Source organism: Hyperolius riggenbachi, chromosome 3, assembly GCF_040937935.1.
Source record: "Hyperolius riggenbachi isolate aHypRig1 chromosome 3, aHypRig1.pri, whole genome shotgun sequence".
Taxonomy (NCBI): Eukaryota; Metazoa; Chordata; class Amphibia; order Anura; family Hyperoliidae; genus Hyperolius; species Hyperolius riggenbachi.
In genome coordinates this window covers 312,152,868-312,175,964 of record NC_090648.1, presented here as the reverse complement: position 1 = coordinate 312,175,964, position 23,097 = coordinate 312,152,868, and the positions used below count along the sequence as shown (strand labels likewise).

At 42.6% G+C, this 23,097-nt stretch overlaps 1 protein-coding gene across 1 annotated transcript in view; it reads left to right on the top strand.

Moving 5' to 3' along the window:
• The window catches only part of KCNMB4 (potassium calcium-activated channel subfamily M regulatory beta subunit 4), a 93,819-nt gene that overhangs the window by 48,522 nt on the left and 22,200 nt on the right, over positions 1–23,097 (top strand). Inside the window, exon 2 of the mRNA XM_068276682.1 lies at positions 1,323–1,450. Within this exon, the coding sequence (XP_068132783.1) occupies positions 1,323–1,450 (128 nt within the window). The remainder of the gene's footprint in view (positions 1–1,322; positions 1,451–23,097) is intronic.

Genomic DNA, 23,097 nt, shown 5'->3' with positions numbered 1-23,097 from the left:
CTTTCTTAGTTTATAGTATTTGGAAGGCAAAATCACTATAAGTCTCCTATTGCTTGTAAAATGATCTTCATACAGGTTGTGTTGCAGATTTCATTATGTGTTACTGCAGAGTCATAATAGAACGCAGTAGTTGAGGTCAATGTGGTGGTTTTTTTGCTGTAATCTTGATGAAACTGCTGGCAAAGCACAGTAATAAATGTGTAAAGTGAATAGCTTTTACCAGTCTTCAGTTTGCTTTTGTATCCGGTGTTTGATTGAAGAAATAATGTTCCATAACATTTTACGTAGAAGGAAATGAAGCTGATGTCTGGCAGCTACTTTTGTGAGGTTCAGTCACCAGACAGATCATTGTGCACAGTACATCCTACAAGGAGACGGTCTCAATCCAAGCTTACCTTTAGAAGAAACTAATCTACCAAGATGAAGGAATTTACATTGTATGCAGCTAACAGTAGAAAAGTAGGAGAAAACACACATAAATCGATATCATATTACTTTGCTGGAGATATTTTCTTATTTTAAAGGGAATATGAGGTGAGAGACAAATGGAGGATGACATTTATTTCCTTATAAACGATACCAGTTGCCTTGCTGCCCTTCAGTATGAAACTGTAATGTGGAACAGAGATAGTACAGGGCGTCCCCTTCCTGCCCTCAAAATTTGAAGTGTGTAGAAGCTATGAGTGCTAAAATATGGAGCCTTTATAATCAGCATTATGCAAATCAGGAAGAAGCTGCATTTGATGTCATTACACAGGGCTGTGCATCAGTAGGCCGAATTTTATTTAGCCCTACACTGTGGGAGGGATTTCCTCTTTTCAGCTGGATTTTCATTGGCTGCTGGACTTTTTCCACTCTGAGAACTGGGTTTCCCCTGACAAACCGGCCATCAGCTTCACACTGGTGAGGAGTTCATTTTCACCTTACAGTTCCTCTCTAAGCCTCTTGCATACTTTAGACATCCCCGAGACATAATGCCGAAAAATGCTGCCGACTGTCCATTTTGTTCTGTGTGTGGGAAATTGTTCCGAATGACCCCTAGTGGAAACAATGAGCTGTTTTTTTTCCTAGACAGCAAAGTAGCCGGTTCATTTCCAAAAAAATAGAACTAAAATAATTAAAACATTCATTTGAAATGATATGGATTTTGGCTTCCAATTTTTCCAACTTAAGGGGAATGGTCTGTTTTGCTTTTTTTCTCACTTGCTCTTTTATGACATATTTTTTTAAATTTAACATATGTTAGCAGTGTCGAAATGTTAAAAAGAAAAAACATATTTACTGAAATACGAGTAAGTAACTATCATAATCTATTTTAACAGTGTTCATATATCCCTCCATGTGAGAGAGAGAACCAGAAGAATTCTGAAAGTGTTCTGCGCTTTGAGGCATATTGGAATAAGGAGGTCGGCTACCAGCCATTTACCTGCTACTTTAACCAGCATAGACGGTACAGTATGCTTTGTCTTTGTGTACATCTAAAGTGTGTTTCCAAACCCACTGTAGCCTAATGTATAAAGGCTTCAATGGAGATCTCCAGGATTGTCTAGTAAGGATAGTGATGCAGAAAGCCTGGACTGGATTCATTAATAATTGTCTGCTATTAGGTGTTAAAGAGGAGCTGTCAGACATTCGATCTCAGAAAAAAACACACATATAAGTAGATAAATACTTTCTCTACTTACATAACATATTTATTGCACTGTCCACGTTTTGATTGTAGTGATTTTTCTACAGTAAAAAAAGAGAAAATCCTTCTTAGCATTTCACATTTTAAGTGTGGCTATTTTGAAGCCAATTCTGATGTCATTTCCTCTTAGTCTCATCTACCTGATTTGCCCACCCTTCACTATAGAAAGTGCATTGTCTCAGCATGATAAATATTGGCCAATCTGAGAGGAACAGAGGTGTGGAAAGGGAAACAGGAGGGAAAGAGGCTTCAGCCAATCAGGCTGCATTAGTTAAGTCTGAGGGGATTTTGTGTGTACCAAATAAGAGTCGGGTAAACTGGAGAATGATCATTTATCAACAAGTTAATCTGTTTTTACTTCAGATTCAGATTCAGATTTGCAGTTTTCTCCCTGCACACTGCAAATCGGAATCTGAATCTGATGTAAAAACTGATTAAAAAGCGGAATCGGAATCGCTTGCAGTGTGCAAGAAGCCTAATAGTGATTTTAACTTTTGGATTGCCTGGTTAGCATCCTTATTACTTGTTTACCAGAATTGATTTTTGATTTTATGCCCGACAGTTACTCTTTAAAGGAGTTATCAGGCAAATGTTTTACAATATAAGTGGCCTACCTGCCGCTGTTCAGTAGGCCAATGTCAGTAGGGTCGCATTGTTTTTTTTCCCCCCTCCGGTATTCCCTGGCTCCGCAATTCGGGCCGTTTGTATTGGGTGCCCTGGAAGTAGATAGTGAGGAGTAATGTGTAACTTCCCTGTTCCTGTGCTTGGAATGCAGGGGGAAGTTACTTAGCTTTGCGTGCAGCCGTACAGTTCGGTACGGCTGCGCACGCGTAGTAGAGCGCAGGAGGAGGGTCTGAGCTTGCCTACGTCAATCGCAAGCCAAACCCTCCGCTTCTGCCACCGCCCGTCATGCCCTCCCACTCCTCCCAGCCCACTCCTCCCAGCCGCCGCCTTGCTTCTATGCGCGCTCCAAGCACAGATCATCCGTGCATGAGAGGTGCAGGCAAGCGGAGGCTGGCTGAGAATTATTTTGGAAAAAATGTAATTCAGCGGTGGCTGTCGGAGTGGGCTAGGAGGAGTGGGCGGGCCTGACGGGTGGTGGCAGAAGCGGAGGGTTTGGCTTGCGAGTGACGTAGCAAGTTCAAACCCTCCTCCGGCAGTTCCAGTACGCGTGCGCAGCCGTAAGGGAACGTACGGCTGCACGCTTCTCAAGTCACTGCGCCAGCATCCAGCAGTATATTGCGCCTGCGTTGCCACATTAGTTCCGGGTCGCTGGGGAGCCCGACCTCGAGGTCGGGTCCCCGACCGGGGCTTGCCGAAGGAAACTGGTACGTTTGGACGGGGATTGGGTGATCCGGCCACAAAAAAGGTTAGTTACACGCAGGCATGCATGTTTTCAATTTGAGAGATTGCCTGATAACTCCTTTAAAGGTTTGCAGGCCACATTTGGTTTGTATTAAAGCATGGTAGGGGCTGCAGAAAGCATAGTAAACTACCAGTTACTTAATTGTATTCTCTTGCAGGCATCCACTATCAGTTTTTTATTTGAATAAACTTGGAATGTTTTAACCAATTCCCCCCTTTAACCTCTCTACTAGGGATGAGCAGAAATTATGCCTATGCGTAATTATGCATCGTAATTTGCATTTCTGCATCGTAATCGTAATGGGAAATTTCGGGGAAAAGCGTAATTGATTTTGTATGCAATTGTGAGCATTTGTATTTACGCGTAATTTATACGTAATTCCGTGCCAACTTTAGCAATGAATAGCAAAGCCCCTATACATGCTATTGCTACCAAAATTGCTACATATGTTGAGGATAGTGGGTACAAATAAAAAAAATTGATTTTAAAAATATAAAGAAAAATGGTTTTTAAACTGTCATTTTGTTTGTTTAAAAAACATTTTCCTTAGCATTTTTAAAATCGATTTTTTCAAAAACCACAAGGGCTTTTTGAAAAATAATATTTTGACTTGTACCCACTATCCTCCCTTAACATCTTTAATGTTTTTTAAACTTTGGTAGCAATAGCATGTATGGGAGCTTTGTTTTTCACCGCCAAAGTCGGTACAAAATTACGCGTAAATTCATGCATACTTACGAATGCTTATATAAAGTCAATTGGATATACAATTTGTAATTGCGTACAGGCGTAAATGTACGCTTAATTTCGCATAATCTTAGTTAGCTGATTACGATAATCACTGCTCTCCATCTTAGAGGCATGAAAGTGTCATACCTGGTTACACATTTATTCATACTTTATGAATTGAATATGGTTTATCTGTAATACATTTTCTTTTGTGATTGTATCCTCAGTGCAAGATGTAAGCTAGTTCTGTGTTTTGTAATTAGTTGTCATTCACATCAAGTATATTTCTTTCTGTGTAAGCATATGTCTGCTCCTTAGGGGCATCAAGTATTTTTTGTATCAGTATGATTGACATCATTGTATCTTTCACTTTGTTACTTTTCATTATGCCAAAGTATGTGCTTATTCCTCAATAAACTTGATACGATGAGAAAAGAAAACCTGGAATGTTCTGGTTCTAGTAGAAAAAAAACTCTTGCTGTGAATGCTGTGTGCACAACTGCTCAGTGACATTAACGTGTACCTGTAGGGGAAAAAAAGTGTCCCTATGGTGCACTCGCCTTGGGAGAGGTAAGTGTCTGGATCCTGGAAAGGCTGCCCATTACTTCTTCCACTGGCCCATTCCAGCGTTGAGACCTCTGAGCCAATCGCTTGTTGACAGCTCGCAGCTCGAAGAACAGACCCACTCCAGCAGAAAAACCAAGCCCAATTTGGTCCATGCTACTGCCCATGTGTGAGCCACCTGTGCAGTAGCACGGACCCAATTGGGCTTGGCTTTTTCCGTTGCAACCAAAGCGGGTCCGTGCTACTACGTAGGCTCAGTGCAGCCGTGCTTTGGGAGTCTCAGCGCTGGGTCATCCTGGCTGAGGAGGATTCCCTGTCTGGAGGTAAGTATGCAAAATTGGCCATAGCATGAGGTGTGTTTGCTTTAAATATGACCTGATTTGACCTAGATGAGGGTGGCAAATTCCAACTCATTGGCAGCGGACAGTTTTAATGAATCCAACCCAGATTTTCTGGATCACTTATGATTAGAAATGAAACAATAAGACTGGCTCCATTTCAGGCTGCATGTAACCACCATTCCATCTGCATGCAAACCAGGAAAATGAGCATCTCACTGACTTTTTGCATTCATGATATCCCCAGTGAAGATGCTTGGAATCTCTGGGGGGCAAATCATGCCTAATCTTTCCTACACAACTGACATTATGGTAGACAGGCATACAAATCATTACAGTAGTGCTGTTATTGTGGGAATTAGTAATGGTGTTAAAAGTGAGTCAAAAATTGTTTAATACTAATTTCAGTGGAGGCTTCATAGTGTCTGCAGATTTACGTGTTGCCAAAAGGAAAGTGCACATAGATTTTCCCAGAGCCCATTTTTATAACACTGGTGATTAGCGCTCAATAAATACATGAAGGTCTCAGGTGAGACACTGCAGAACAGTAATGTGTGCATGCTAGAAGCTGAAGCTGTGCCCCATTATAAATCTCTTTCTGTATGGAATAGCAAGAGAACACTTCTGTCAACCGATTCACGTGTGAATATAATTTTGCCTTTAAAAGAAGATATGGAAGACGGGATAGTAGAGGTCACTGTGGTTGTCTTTCCAAAAGGAGGGACCACGGTTACCTGTATGACAAGGAGAGACCAGGAGCCAAATTGTGCAGTATTGTTGGGTATAAGATATTGCTCAGAATTCAGAGAGGGCTTATACTCAAAAATGTGGGTTGCATTCCCACCGTCTCTTGCCTCCGGGGAAATTACCATCCCTGCTCAGTATTCCAGGTCCTGCCGGAACTGGATGGTCGCACTTCTACTTTCTAGCTGTGGATGGCGCCACACTGAAGGCTAACAACCTCCTGAAGAGGTGTAATAGGCAAACACTTTTGATACCTTATGTCCCTCATGTAACCTTCAGCCTGGCCTAGGGTGACATGATCGCTGGCTACCAGACATGTTGTATATTCATTTCCCAGAGGATTTGTAGTTTGTGTGAGAACAGGAAAAGATAACGCAGTGGTAGAATATTGGTAACTTTACCGAAATTCCACTATCAGGTACACCTCACATCCATATTAACATCGCCTTTCCACGTACGCCTGAGATGGGATGTATCAGCAGTATAATGCTGAGGGCCTGCTACACATTTTTAGTTTTGGATGGAGTGAAGAAGGGTTATAATAGTTGTCAGTTTGTTACCACAGCCTGTGTTCCTGTTGGGGAAACTTGCTCTGACATCATGGGCCTGATATAATACATTAAAGATTTACGAAAAGCAATTAGTCACATCCTGCTTAGACCTTGATGTGCATAGAAATGTGGATTTTCTCATGCACAGCTTTCTGCTCATCATAAGCCATGAGCAGCGCCACTGAAATGAACTAGGATGAGTGCCTATTCATTGCTGATCACTGCACTTTCATGGATATTTTTTTTTCCTGCGTCATTTTATATTGCAGCTGTAGTGGATGGTGGAGTGTGCCTTGCCACACAGATAAAGCAGGTGCTTGAAGCTCCTAAGTACCTTCTGTTAATGCTCTGATTTTCTGACAGAAAGTCTGGCTCCTGTGATAAAAGGAAACCTAATAACAATAGTGAAAAACTAGAAAAAGTAACCAAGGAGGTGATTTGATATAAGGTTGAAGTCAAGTTGCATTTACATGAGACATCAGTCATCTTCATGATGGCATATTAGAAGATTATCCTTTGTAAATCACACTGTGATCAGGTTTTGACCTGGCAGCCCTGTTGATCTTCTGGCATAAGAAGTGTCTGAGTCAAAATGCTGGAACAAGCATATGACTAGTCCAGTAAAACCTGTCAGCTGAGTCAGAGTACCTGATTTTTGTTATTAATATGAAGACAGCGCTCCTCTTCTTTAGAATAAAACCTGCAGGATTAGACAGATCTCAACATAGTGCATTACTGCTGGACTTATAAGGATGAATACCACCACAGTGAAAAAACAGTGTTCCACTCGTGCATCACACCCAGTGCGATTATCCACACAATCCCTTTGAGATAAAAGGCTCACCAGATGCAATCCACCTCAGTTTTCAGGTGGGTCTCTCATGTAAATCAACCAGCCAAAGATCTAGCTGCATTAAGTTTCCAACGATTTTAATCCAGAATGTCACTTTGCATTTTTCTTTTTCTGCATGAGGTCATAAGTGGCGCCTTCTGCTGGCTGAGGGATTTTCGGAGCAGTTCCTTGTGCTATGAGCCTTACAGCTTCCACATTATAAATTGCCAGTTGTGGTGCATTTGGAAGTAGCTGATTTCATTTGCCGCGCGCAGTTCCTGCAGTAGTTATGACCCCATGCAGAAAAAGAAAAATGCAAAGTGACATTCTGGATTAAAATCGTTGGTATTGTTTAAAAGGAAATAAATATGACAGCCCCATATCCCTCTCACCTCGAGTTCCCTTTAAATGACTGCCATATTTTTACTGAACTTGCTCTCTAATATACCGTATATACTCGAGTATAAGCCGAGATTTCGAGAACAAAAAGGTGGCCCAAAAGTGGGGGTCTCGGCTTATACTCGAGCAACGAGTTTTCCCCCACCACAAGATGAAGAAAAAAGCAGCCCGCTGACGGCCATGTGCACCCCTCCCTCCGCTATGCACATAGTGCTTCATGCACAATTAACAGACTTGTTACACTCCTGCCTCCCACGTGCTGCCTGAGTGGAATGGATGGCACCGTAGGTGGTGTCCTTTGTCTCTCACCCTGCATGTAATGCGCTGTCAGTGTTGTGCAGGCTTCCTTTATTTACTGATTCGTCCCCGACTGTTTTCATTATTAAAAGACACACAAAGAGCCATCAATAAAATGCCCCCTGAAATTCCTCCTGTACCACTCCTACAGTTCTACCCTCGGCTTATATTTGAGTCAATCACTTTTTCAAAAAAAAATTGAGGTAAAAGTTGGGGGGTCGGCTTATATTCGGGTCGGCTTATGCTCTAGTATATACGGGTATTATTATTATTTAGTACTTGTATAGGGCCAAAATGGAACAACTGAGGAATGTAAACAAAATATACTGTTAACTCCACTTTGAATTGGATCCTAAGCTGAAAGGGCTTTCCATGGCAGGGCAAAGGGCTGTGTTTAACTGTTTGAATGCGGTTCTGCTACAATTTTTATTTGTGCTAGTAGGTTTAAGCCTGTAGGGAATCTTTTAGAGCAAAGAACAAATGCTGCGTTTCAGACCACTTTAAGACGTCTTCCCCATGATTATAAAAAATTTGGACACACCGGCCCCATATGCAATTCACTTTTCCTAAATGTATCCACTTATGTTCCAATTTGTAGTGAAAAATCGTTAGAGCGATCAGAAATTCTGATCGGAAGAAAAATCGTTCACTACACCATCAACGAACCAATCTTTGCTTCTTATCTAAAACAACCAATCGAGAAAATCCAAATTTTGGTTTGACAAAAATCCAATCAGACGACTATTTTTTATAATCGTTCATAATTGATTGTGCCCATCAACTGATATTATTTTCAACCAATCCGAACAGAATTTCTGATCGCTCAAACGATTTTTCACTAGAAATTGGACTGTTAGTGGTCACCTTTAGTTTTCTCCTAGGTGATATTTCATACCTGATCAATAAAAATGCCTTAAGCCACTGGCAAGCTAGAAAATATTTACATTCATTTTTACAGTACTTTTTCACCAATGTTTTAGCATACCTCCCAACATTTTAAACTATGAAACCGGGACACTGGCCACACCCCTAACCACACCCCCTACACACACCCACCATCGTTTTTTGAAATGTTTTTTTAAATAATATTTATGCCCTTATTTTGTTTTAATTAATATACCCTCACCCTGCCCGTGGGTGGGGAAGAGGGTAAGGGTGCCCGTGGGTGGGGAGGATGGGTGCCACTGCACAAAAAAAAATGATCGAGGCGCCAGCCGCGCGTGGTATGCGGGATGCGGCCATATCATTACTACCTCCCTCCCTCCTTCCCTTGAGATCTGCCCCCCCTGTGTCCCCGTTAGCAGAGTGCGCAGCGAGCGGAGCGGGCTGTCATTACCTGTGTCCATGCACGGGTACCGATGTCTTCATCCTGCTTCCTGTGACGTCACAGGAAGCAGAGTGAAGCCGGACATCGGTACCCGTGCATGGACACAGGTAATGACAGCCCGCTCCGCTCGCTGCGCACTCTGCTAACGGGGACACAGGGGGGGCAGATCTCAAGGGAGGGAGGTAGTAATGATATGGCCGCATCCTGCATACCACGCGCGGCTGGCGCCTCGATCATTTTTTTTTTACTGCTGCCCACTGCCGCCGGGACTTGGGGGGTTCATACCGTGACAGCGGGAGAGCCCCCCCAAATCGTGACAGTCCCGACGAGATCGGGACAGTTGGGCCCTCTGGTTTTAGTACTTTTTCAATTGCAGAGTGCTAAAAAGTTGTATTAAAGAGAAGATGAAATATTATCTCCTGGGAGAAAACTTGAATTGAATTAGGGCCACTATTACACTGAAGAATCACTGGAAAATTACAATATTGAATATGCTGTACTACCACTTATATCAGTCAAGAAACCTGTGTTTTTTGCTGAAAATATTTCAACGTGGACTTATTGTCTCACAAATGAAACAAAGGCTCCCCCTAGCCTGGCACAGTGCATAAGGGGAGCATATGTTTTTGATTAGCTTCCTCTGTGAGCACAGAGGTGTGATTTTGGGGTTGACATTAAAAGGCCACTCATAAGTCACTTTAGCTTTTGTGTCTGTAAGATGCTAAACTGCTTTCTAGCCATGGTCACCGGTATACAGACTCAGCACTTTCGTAAATCTTCTGTCTTTTTTTCTCATGAGGTAGTTTAATAAATGACGAAAGACAAGTTGTATTGACTGTGCACACATGCAGTCCTCAGTGATTGATTACTGTGAGTAAAACTGCAATGATCAAGTCACTTGTCTAGCTGTCGTACTGCAGTCATATATTACACTGCTGCTAGATTTCCAGAAGGACTTACCCCGGCTGCCTGGCAAAGAACATATATCTACTTTCTCGTGGCTCGCAATAAGCCATAGGGAACAAGCATTGTGATCCAGGGCATACTCTGACGATTAACAAAGACCTTGTGAATTACTCTGTCTTGTGCTTAGTGTTCAATTATCAATCTCTGACAAGCTGTAGAGCTAATCGAAGTGATTCTTCACCAAACAGCTTCATATGTCCAAGTCTTGTGTCTTGTAACCTATGCTCTTATTAAACTAAGCAAATGTTTCTTACTCTCAGGGCTAGTTCATACTCGGAAGCTTTTCTGCGCTTTGCTGATTGTGGAGAATTAGCTTCTAGCACCATTTTCCAGCTCTACATGGCTGACTCAAAGTCCAGAAAGGTTTAAATACAAAAGGATTTTTGTTTTACTGAGAGAAACGCCATTGTGTTTTGTGTATTTAAAAAAAAGATGGGAATATAATGGTTCTTAATATACGGTAAGTGGAAAAGTGTTACGTACCTTGGTGGATGGGGACCGGTTTGCTGAGGACAGCAACTCCTGCGACTTGCCAACTGAGGTCCCTGAGGTTGGAACAGGAGCCAACAGTAACCAAGGGGCAGGAGCGCTTGCAGAACCGAAGGTGAGACCGGATTGGTAAAGCAGCGCTCCCACAGGCTGAGTCGAGTATTGCAATGACTCAGAAGCCCAGCACAGTGGATGACAGGTGATGGCTGGGCATTGGAACAGATCCTTAGGTAAGCAGAGTTCGGCAACAGGTCAGGTCCTTGTACATGCTTGAAGTCGGCAGTAGAGCGGGTTCTCAGACGGGCATGGGTTGGTAACAGAGCGGGCAGTCGTACAAAGCAGAGGTCGGCAACGGAGCGGGTAGTCAGACAGGCAGAGATCAGCATTCAGAAGACAAACAGGCAGACACTAGGCCAGGTCACGGGAGTACAACTCACAAACTAGCTGCAATACTACAGCACTGGAGAGTGGCACTCTCCAGGCTTAAATAGGCCATTTGGCGCCAGTGCGCAGCGCGTCTGCACGCATGTGTACGCGCAAACGCAACACACAGTAAACATGCATAAAGCAGAATCTCCTACGAGCGCGCGCACAGCGCTACGCCAGCAGCTTTCGCCACCAACGGTTACGCCGCGCAACACGTCACGCAGAACGCCGACGCCCCCGGAGACCTGCCAGCATCCGTATGTGCCAGCTGCCGACCCTGGACAGGTAATCCCGCCTAGCTGCACAAGGACCTGCATAGAAAGTGTGGCTCCCCATACATCCCGCCTAGCTGCACAAGGACTTGTATAGAAAGTGTGGCTCCCCATACATCCCGCCTAGCTGCACAAGGACCTGTATAAAAAGTGTGGCTCCCCATACATCCTGCCTAGCTGCACAAGGACTTGTATAGAAAGTGTGGCTCCCCATACATCCTGCATGGCTGCACAAGGACTTGTATAGAAAGTGTGGCTCCCCTTACATCCCGCCTAGCTGCACAAAGACTTGCATAGAAAGTGTGGCTCCCCGTACGGGATGTTAGTGGAGCCACACTTTCTATGCTAGCTGCACAAGGACTTGTATAGAAAGTGTGACTCCCCTTACATTCCGCCTAGCTGCACAGACTAGAAAGGCCTTTGTTAGTCTACCCATAAAAATATGGAGTGTTTGGAAAAAGCTAAACTGTTACTGCTGCCTTTCATGTGAATCAGCACAGATGTGAACTCTTGGCTTCCTTCTTTCTAACCCTCTTATTGAAGAACAAAAGAGAGAGATGAAAATTGCAGAGGCTGAAGTATGCAGATGATTGTTGTTTGTATAGAATGTTTTAATGCAGATGATTCTGCCTGAAATGGCCACTTTCCTTTCATTAGGAAAATGCTTTGCAGCTAATGAAACCCCACAACAGTGAAATCATTATTTTCTTAATTTTAATTTTATTGTTAACAGACAGGAGAGTACTTTATAAGACGCTTGTAAAACTTTACAGCTGAACTCCAGGCAAGTTTCTCTTGTTCTGGGTCTGCAGACATCGCCCAGCATAGAGCTATTATCTTATTGCAGACTTCATATACATCTTTCATTATCTGCGTCTTGCAGTATCAGACATGCATACCACAGTCGGGGCATATTCAGGAAGCTCTGGTAAATTTACTGTGTGAATACAGCATGCGGGAATTTTACGAGTATTTTTGCAACTACCTTAGTGCGTGTTGCACACGGTGCAACTCTCATTACCTAGGCAACACATGCGTTGCTAATGTAATGCGGGTGTTGCTAGTGTTTTCTTGCATTTTGTAAATATATTCCTTTTTGTCCACTGTTACATCTTCCTCAAAGCTGCTTTATGTTGCCTGTTTGTTTTTTTTTTGGGGGGGGGGTGCTTATTCACACTACAGAAAGCATGCACGAACGCAATTTTGTGCATGTGTTTCCATCGCATAGAATGCACGTTGTGATGCGTTAAAGCGCAGACGTTGGCAGCCCTATGGCATTAGAACCCATTGGGAAACATGTGTGTTGTGCACTAAAATGTTCTCTAATGTGTTGCATAGCAACGCATGGGAACGCACAGCTGTAATGGGAATGGTAACATGAAAGACTATGGACGGGTGCAACCACGTCACCTGATCAAGTTAATCACATGTCTCACCATAAGTTCTGCTACATGAAAGCAGGCCTAACCTTTTGACCTCTACTTAAATTTATTTACTGCCCTTAATTGATGAGCTTGGTGTAATTGCCTTCTTAAAACAGAAGGAAATTTGCAATAATTCAGTTATAAATGAACATTTGTGGATACCCACAATGCACTACTAAATATGCAAATTATCCCTTTTTGCCCTTGTTAAGCCAAACAAGCATCCAGAACCGCTGGTGTATAGCAAGCCTATAGCTAAAAGTTTTACACAGCCATATCAAACCCACATGTAGACAGCCTGTTTCGGACTTTTGGTCCTCATCAGTACATGGCAGGGATTGATAAGGCTGTATGAAATAGGGCTTGGACGAGTACAACAGAGTAACCAAGCAGCTTAGGGTGACCCAAACTACTAGGAATGTATAGAGGGATAAAAGGAACCAAAAAGCCCTCCTACTAAAAAAGCAAAGCTTGGTGTAATTGCCTTCTTAAAACAGAAGGAAATTTGCAATAATTCAGTTATAAATGAACATTTGTGGTTACCCACAATGCACTACTACTAAATATGCAAATTATCCCTTTTCGCCCTTGTTAAGCCAAGCAAGCATCCAGAACCGCTGGTGTATAGCAAGCCTATAGCTAAAAGTTTTACACAGCCATATCAAACCCACATGTAGACAGCCTGTTTCGGACTTTTGGTCCTCATCAGTACATGGCAGGGATTGATAAGGCTGTATGAAATAGGGCTTGGACGAGTACAACTGAGTAACCAAGCAGCTCAGGGTGACCCAAACTACTAGGAATGCCAATCTCCTAGGAAATCTCTCATACCAATTCCTGATTCCTAAAAGCATTTAAATACTAGGATTAAATCAATATTCTAGCATTGTTGATGCTCCTCCTACACCAATTCCCATTTGAACAAAATTACGCTGTGGTTAATAATTAGTAGCAACTGTTAGCTGTTAATACTCACGCCATATTGATATAACAGAGTAATCAAGCAGCTCGGGGTGACCCAAAACCACAAGGAAAGTATGGGGGACTAAAAGACCGAAATAGTGTATATCTTTACATTTTACCAATAGTTTGCGTTAAATGTACTTTACTGTATCACAAGTTAGCAAATAATAATAATTGGCTCCTTTTGTATCATTGAAGTAAAAGTATAAAAGTCTGTTTTATTTGTATGGCTGGGGGATATGACTTGCAGTGTGGTTTAATCTTACTTCAGAACTACAGTTACTATAAAAGCAGGATGTATGCAACTTGCAACGATCCTTCTTATTTCTTGTTGCTCCTCCTGCTGGTGGGACCTGGTTAATAATACATTTTCATAGACAATAACTTATATGAATTCTGATTTTAGCACTGAGCATAGTGGTCTTGATTTATGAGGGCATCTCCAAGCATCCCTATTGATCCCCAGAAGTCACAAGTGATTCAGCAAACTTTAAAGAGAAACCGTAACCTAGGATTGAACTTCATCCCAATCAGTAGCTGATACCCCCTTTCCCACCAGAAATCTTTACCATTTATCAAACAGATCATCAGGGGGCTCTGTATGGCTGCTATTGTGGAGAAGCCCCTCCCACAGTGTGATGTCATGACCATGGTCGTGACATCACACTGTGAGAGCCTTGTTGCATTGTGGGAAATAACAGCTGTTTCCAACCCGTGGTTGGTAGAAAAAAAGCAAGCAGCATCTGCTTCCACTGACATCACCAGCCAGCAGTAAAAATGTCGCCATGTGATACATTTCACATAGTAAATCAGGGAGAGGAAAGATTTTACAGTGGGCAAACCCTGACTAAATTATTTATACTTAATTATTGTAAAAATTAAGCATGTTTTTATTATGTTATTTTCACTGGAGTTCCTCTTTAACTGGATTTAAAAAAAATGCTGCTAAGTAGCGATCCCTACCAGGAGTATTGACACAGGAGGGATAGCTGAAAGGTTAGTAAATGAACTGTTGTGTGATTCAGTCCCATGTAGGTTCCCACAGTAAGAAGATTTTTCTACCATCCACGGGTTGTTCTGGATTTGTTTAAAAAAGAATTGTTGCTTTGTGTGCTGCATCCAGCTGCAGTCAAACCACCACTACTGTATAAGCCGCTCAGTAATGATGTGATATTATACTGATGAGAGTGGCAAACCCTAACCACATAACAGCAGACAACTGCTAATCAATCCAAGTCCAGGATTGCTGTATCACTATAATATCCTCTCCAGAGATGTCTTAGTAAATTAAGTGTGGCCACATTTGTGAAAATGAGCCATATAGGAATTGTGTGAATTACTCTGCAAATAAGTCATACACAGATGGGTTGTTAAAGGTGCTGCATGCCCAGACTCCAGATACACAGAAGACCTGTTTGCTAAACCATTTCTGATGTCTAACCTTAACCTCCCCCTTAGCTTTAACCCCATCATAACACCAAACCTTAAAGGGTTCCTGAAGTCACATGTGACATGGGGAGATTAAAGTGTATGTACAGACCCAAATTGGAGCCCCCAATCCTGCTTAGAACTGGCCTGACTTTTTTCACCGGAAAAGGTTAATAATTCATCAATCTAAATGACTGTTTCTCTGAAGTTGGACTGTGGTCAAAACAGGGTAATTCTCACTGATAATTATGGGTAAGGCATCTGAGTATAGGGGACAGGAAAAAAGTAAAGTAGTTGAAGATTTGTCTGCACGGGAGGTTAACAAATATTAAAAATCTAAATGTAAAGTTTTTCACTGTATAAGGTACATTATGGTAACTTTTCAACCTTTAAAGAGAACCCGAGGTGTGTTTAAAGAATGTTATCTGCATACAGAGGCTGGATATGCCTATACAGCCCAGCCTCTGTTGCTATCCCAAACCCCACTAAGGTCCCCCTGCACTCTGCAATCCCTCATAAATCACAGCCATGCTGTGAGGCTGTGTTTACATCTGTAGTGTCAGTCTCAGCTGCTCCCCCGCCTCCTGCATAGCTCCGGTCCCTGCCCCCGTCCCTTCCCTCCAATCAGCAGGGAGGGAAGGGATGCAGGCGGGGACTGGAGTTCTGCAGGAGGCGGGGAGAGCAGCAGACTGACACTATAGAGATAAACACAGCCAGCTCTGACAAGCTGTTTGTCAGCAGCGTGGCTGTGGTTTATAAGGGATTGCAGAGTGCAGGGGGACCTTAGGGCGGTTTGGGATAGCAACAGAGGCTGGGCTGTATAGGCAGATCCAGCCTCTGTATGCAGATAAAATTCTTCAAACCCACCTCGGGTTCTCTTTAACACCAACATTGGATTCTAGGAAAGCCCTTATTTATCTCATTAGGTTATTGTTACTTTGAGTTTGCTTTAAAGGATACTTTAGCGCTGACAGAAATGTAGAAATGGGGGGGAGCAGGCATGTGTAGTATGTTCACCTCCTGTCCACCGCTCCCCCGAGTTGTCTTGCATCCCCCTCCATTACTTTGTAATAGGCCTCCAAATCTTCTTCCAGGTCGGGAGAGTCGGTGGCAAGTGCACAGGCGCTGCCCGGCATAATCGCGTGCCCATGACCGGAAGTGCTCTGCATATGCACTACATCACAACTGTGTAGTGCGCATGCGCAGAGCGCTACCAGAAACGGGTGCGCGATCATATATATGCTCATCACTGGGCAGCGCCTGTGCACTTGCCACCAAACCTCCAGACCCGGAAGAAGCTTTGGAGGCCTAATAAAAAGTAACGGAGGGGGATGGAAGGCAACAGGGGGAGCGGTGGGCATTAGGAGAGCATACTACACATGCCTGCTCCCCCTGTTTCTACATTTCTGTTAGCGCTAAAGTATCCTTTAAGTATGTAGCACTGACATTTAGGTCTGTCTTCCCGCAACTATTTCCCCTTTCCATAACCCCCTTTAGGGGTGTCTACTGATAAAAAAAATTAACCCTATTACTCTTCCATTCAGCTCCCAGTCTGCCTCCTGTCAGCTGATAATGTCAACACTGGCATTTCTACCCAGGGCTGAGGAGTCGGTACAAAAATCATCTGATTCCAACTCCTCAGTTTATGAAACCACCAACTCTGACTCCAGGTACCCAAAATTTCGACTCGGACTCGATTCGACTCTGACTCCTTATTCTTATACTTACCAAGGCTGTGAAGATGGTGCAAAAATCAAACGCCTTAAGTTCTTGAAACCTCCCACTCCAGGTACCCAAAATTGCACTGACCCCATGATTCCACAGTCCACTGCTCACTGCATCTGACATTAGCAACAGATTCTGCTACATAGATGCCAGCACCCAACATACATTGGGTGCTGCAACATTTATTGGGTGCTGAACCTGCTTTGGTAAAAATCTATATCAATCGTTTACAAAATGCTTTCACTTCTGCCTTCCCCACTGTAAACAGAATAACTCAAATACATTTTCTTGGGCCAAAATGTCCCTGTGTAATGATATTCTTGTAAGCACGGCTTAATTATGGAGCATCAGTAGGTCATTTTAATAAATAATACATCAGTTATTGGCTGGGTAAAAATAACAGGCATAGACTGCAATGTATAAGAAATGATATATACATCCCTTAAACAAATAACTGAAACATTTAACAATTATCTCAACTGCAAAGCAAACCATCCATTGCAGGGTGATTTTACATGAATATGCTCTGCTGAGATTGCTTACAGGTTTATTTCTGTTCACATCATTTAGTCTCCAGGAGCTTTGCCTGATGTGCTCATTGCGCAGCATGAAAGTCAGCAAATGATCTGTTGCCAGTGTTACGCGATTCACTTCTCAGGACTACAAGTCATTTCCTCCTCATCCAATTAGTTAACTAGAACAACAAGTAAAACAGCTTCCTGTATCTGCTGCAATGTCTTTCTTTGTTTTCACAACATTTTATTTTATTCTGACATTTGATTCCATTTAGCATTTATTATTGATGACTAAACCGCTAGCAAAGTTTACTTGTGGTCTCTGTAGTGAATATTTGCAAAGTGTAACCAAGAGCAAGCAGCGCAGTACAAAGTATTGTGTGTTGTGACCAATTAAAGCAGACCTACACCCACAGGTATTGGATGTAAGATTCAGGCAGCCGCAGAATATAAAGAGTGGGGTCCTGGAACACAATAAAGGAAAATACGAATAGAAACAAATGGAGACAGATGGGGACCAAGTGGCCTAATGTGAGAACGTGAGTGGTATAGAGATTAGCACTCTCGCCTTGCATTCCCGGTTCGAATCCCAGCCAGGTCAACATCTGCAAGGTGTGTGTCTGTGTGGGTTTCCTCCGGGCACTCCGGTTTCCTCGCACATCCCAAAAAATACAGATAAGTTAATTGGCTTCCCCCTAAATTGGCCCTAGATTATGATACATATACGTACATAGACATACAGTATGCCTATGGTAGGGATCAGATTGTGAACCCCTCTGAGGGACAGTTAGTGACAAGACAATACACTCTGTCTGCGCTATATAAATACATAAATAAATAAATAAAATAAATTGGGGTACTTAAATGTATATATGAGATGGAGACTTTGACTCATTCCATACAGTATATGGCAAAGATGAAATATGCTCCCAAACATGGATTCACCGGCATATTTTCTAGAGTCAGAAGAATATAAAAATAACTATTGCTAATTAGAGTTTCTGTCCACTCAACACACAAACCCTGACGCCTCAGCGTACTTCCTTTGGTCTCCTACATTCCTGCATTTGCCTCTAGTGGGGTCGGTTGGTTGGATGTCAAGTACAGGATCTCTCTCTAAGCTCTCTTCCTTTTTCTTTCTCTCCTCCTTCTGGGCCTTCAAGTCTCAGGGATATTATATTTAGTCCTTCATCTCGCTCTTCTTATCTTCATCCTGATTAAAATTGGATGATCTTCAAAGTGTTCATGTGGTCGTGGAGTGTTGAAAGTATGGAGAGAAGGAATTTACTTTTCCCCCATGCTCGACACCCTGCCTACAGCCATACTTAGGAACATGTAGCTATTTTGAAATTCCCTAGGTCATTATGGTGCTGACTGTTGAAGTTCTCGGTAGCTGAGCGTCCTGTTTGTACATTGATCAATCTTTACTAACACTCTTGGTCTAAAGCTCAATCTACACGATAAGATTCTTTGTGCGATTCGATTTCGATTCTATTTACGATCCGATTAAATCCGACATGTCCGATCGGGATTCGATTCGTTTCAATTCGATTTGCCATTGCAAAACAATGGCAAATCGAATTGAATCGAATCGAATCCTGATCGCACATGTCGGATTTATTCGGAACGTAAATAGAATCGTAGTCGAATCGGACAAAGAATCATATCGGGTAGATGGGGCTTTAGGTGTTAGGCCATGATATAGTTTGCCTAGATGTTTAGTTCTGATGTATTTTGCTGAGATTTTCTTTTCTCCATATTCTGTTTGTTATAAATAAAGAATCTTTAAAAAAATCAGCTTTCATTTTCTGAAACCGCTGATTATCTGTTTCGGAGACATGCGCATTTGGTCTATAATAGTGCACTGCCCTGCCAGAAAGCCCACGATTAGGACTGCACCATTCTTCATATGGGGATGCACAATTTTCTGTACGGACTGCAGGAAGCAATAGCAGAGACAGGAGGAGGTGAGTGATGTCCCACCTCCTCCTGTCTCTGCGATTGTTTGCTGCAGTACTAAAATAATGGTGCAGTCGGTACAGAGAATAGGGCAATACTTTTGTGAGCTTACAGCACTGCATCCAGGCTGGGCAGCAGTGAACGTCTCCGAAACCAGCTGATAATCCGCTGTTTCAGAGACTAAACATTCTATTGCGCATGTGCAGGAGTGACCCAGCGCTAGCGTGAAGATGCAATATGGTTATAGTGTTAGTGTAGTGTTGTGTAGCTTAGCTAGTGGGACAGAAGGGGTTAGTGTAGTGTTTTGTAACTGGTGGGTCCAGGGGGGAGTAGTGTAGTGTTTTGTAACTGGTGGATCCAGGAGGGAGTAGTGTAGTGTAGCTGGGTAGAGTAGCTTAGAGACAGCTTAGGGGGAATAGGTCCATAAGACACCCTTGCACTTTAGACGCACCAGGTTTAGTATGTTTTCTTTCTCCTGAATTTTGTCCTCTAAACCTAAGTGCGTCTTATAGCCCGGAGCACCTTATAGTCCAAATAGTACGGTATGCAGGATCTTGTCCGCACTGTGCTGGCAGAGCCTACTACTGGCTCCTACATCACAGGAAGTGTAATTTCAGACTCCAGCTTCTGAATAGGAAGCCAGCCAGCGCAGGGGTCTTGTATTTGTATGGATAGTTGTACAACTGCAGGCAACTACACAGCTTTAAAACAGATCCTTTACTTAAACATTTCAGTACCAAAAGTAATACTTACGATCTACACTACTGTCTTCTTTAAAGGGGTTCTTTTGCGAAAAAAGTAGGCAGTTAAAAAATGTGACAGATGACAGGTTTTGGGCCAGTCCATCTTTTTAAGGGGGATTCTCAGGGCTTTCTTTGTTTTCAACAGCATTTCCTGAACAGCAGTTTAACTGCCAAAATAGCAAGATACCAGCCGGCCTCCCTAATCACTTGCACACTATTATGTCAGTTAGATTTTTGCAACTGTTGTTCAGGAAATGCTGTTGAAAACAAAGAAAGCCCTGAGAATCCCCCTTAAAAAGATGGACTGGCCCAAAACCTGTCATCTGTCACATTTTTAACTGCCTACTTTTTTCGCGAAAGAACTCCTTTAAGAAGAATTTATTCTGGATTCCATAAAATCTACTACTTATTTTGGGTTTTGTTGGTCTTCAATTGGTGCTAAAGATATTTATAGTTTTTCTTTTTTTTTTTCTTTTACAAGACTTTTTATGCATAATGTTTTTAAAATAATAAGGTGTTAAATGCAACGGATCTAAACTACTGTGCTAGAACTGAGGTTTTAATAATAGGTGTACTTTAAATAACTGCTGCTAGCATACTGTATTTGGAATATAATAGGGACTTTATAATTGAAACGACTCCCCTTTACTGGAGGTTTATGGGGCAGATTTATGCCTTTTGGCTCCATAAGGCCAATGCAAAGATAACTGGAGGACTAGCAACTAAGAGCTTGTTTTAATTACAAAGCACAGGCTGTCTTTGTCTGTAGATGTGATTTAGGTGGTCTCTCCTATGAGCCCAGAGCCTGGCTAATTATTTTAGGGGCATTATTTCATTTAGTAGGCGATTGTTGCAGTTTGGAGACTCGTCCGTTTTTGTGATGAAGAAAAATGTACCATTTTAAATATGGACATATATTAAGTTTATTAGCTCACTGCAGCCTCATCTCTTTTATGCAGTGTGAATATTAAGACTATGAAAATTGTATGTAGGCTAATCATGATTTTAGTGTGTTTAATGGCAATACAATGAAAAAATATCTAAAATGGCTAACATACAGGCAATATTTAAATTACATGCATTCTCTCTAAAATAATATTTAGTTTGGGACCGTTGAACAAAGCTGGCATATTACAATTACAAAAGACCCAGTAAACAAGCGATCTAAGCTGTACTCCACCTAAAATAGAAAAATGTTGTGGTTCTGCATAATCTTGTCCAGACATTTAATGTGACAATGAAGTGGAAAAAAACTTATGATATAATGAATTGTATGTGCAGTACAGATAATTAATGGAACATTAGTAGCAAAGAAAAGTCTCATATTTTTATTTTCAGTTATATAGATTTTTTTTTTATAACATTTTAATAACATTGCAGTCTCTAATATTTGCAGTTTACAAACCACACTCTATAGTTAAACTATGAAACAAAGTAGAGCTAATGAACCTTTGGACTTCCCTGCTGTAAAACCTTATCTGAAGTTGTCTTTCACTGTTTCTTTGATGTATAAGTGCTTCAGAAAACTGGACTGTCTTTGACCCCAAGTTTGGTCGGAGAGTTCAGAGAAGCTCTTTTGCATAGATAACTGAAGTTTCTTAACTCTTCCTGTACTGGAAACAATATTATTATTATTATTGATTTATAAAGCGCCAACATATTCCGTGGCGCTGTACAAAGTAAGAAACAAGCATGGGGTACATAATAATACAGACAATGGTGTACACCAATATACAAAATACGTAATTGGTGACAAAATACAAAAACGATACAAAATACAAGATACAGAATAGGTCATGACAGTAATAAAAGTAACATGATGAATAAAATGTATAATGATTTCCAGATCGCAAAATATGAGACTATTTTCTTTGCTACTAATGTTCTATTTCTTAGCTGTACTACACATACAAATTATTATATCATAAGTTTATTTTCACTTCAGATTCCCTTTAAAAAGCTGCAGTTTAAAGTCATTAAAATGCTCTTGTGTGAAATCCCCATTCATAGTGTTTACATAGGTGGGAACTTAGAGGCATAAATGTAATGTGATGTGCTCAGAGACCATTTACGAGGGAAAGGAATCGCGGCCATATGCACTGTAATATGTCAAAACACTGTAAATCACAAGCGAACCTGGCCAAGTGCAGCATGTTCATTCATATTGTCCATGCTTATAGAGAACCTGAGGTAGGTTCTAAGAATCCAGTTTAGCATACAGAGGCTGGGTCTGCATATAATACCCAGCCCCTGTTGCTATACTGTTTGCCCCAGCCCCCCCCCCCCCCCCCGCACTCTGCTGTGCCCCCATAAATCAATCGTCGTGCTGGCGACACGCAGCGTGTCGCCAGCCGACTGTTTACATCTGAGGTGTCAGTCTCTGACGCTCCCCCGCCTCCTCCATAGCGCCAGTCCCCGCCCGCGTCCCTTCCCTCCAATCAGTTGGGAGGGAAGGGACGCAGGCGGGGAGCGGCGCTATGGAGAAGGCAGGGGAGCGGCAGAGACTGACACTTCAGATGTAAACAGTCGGCTGGCGACACGCTGCGTGTCGCTAGCACGGCGATTGATTTATGGGGGCACAGCAGAGCGCAGGGGGGGGGGGGGGGGGGGGACTGGGGCAAACAGTATATCAACAGGCTGGGTATTATATGCAGACCCAACCTCTGTATGCTAATTGGATTCTTAGAACCCACCTCGGGTTCTCTTTAAAAACACATGGATGAATGCCTGCAAACACTGCATACAATCCTCCAAAAGTTTTCAAAACTTAAATATAAGCTTATAAACACTATGTAAAATTATAAACATTATAAACATTACATTTAAAGGGACTCCGAGCAGTGCAGAAACTATGGAAAGATGCATATCATTTTGAAGCTCTCTTTCTCCTCTTTCCCATGACACATAAACCGCTGCCCTATGCCTTTTAGTTTTCGATATTTTCGCGATCGAAATCGCGGAGGCCGCGATATGCATCTTTCCATAGTTTCTGCACTGCTCGAAATCCCTTTAACCACTTGAGGACCCACCCTTTACCCCCCCTTAAGGACCAGCGCTGTTTTAGCTGATCTGTGCTGGGTGGGCTCTGCAGCCCCCAGCACAGATCAGGGTGCAGGCAGAGCGACCAGATCTCCCCCCTTTTTTCCCCACTAGGGGGATGATGTGCTGGGGGGGTCTGATCGCTCCTGCCTGCCGGGTATTGCGGGGGGGCACCTCAAAGCCCCCCTCCGCGGCGAAATCCTCCCCCTCCCTCTCCTACCTGGCCCCCCCTGGTGACCGGGCTGCACAGGACGCTATCCGTCCTGTGCAGCCAGTGACAGGCTGTCCCCTGTCACATGGCGGCGATCCCC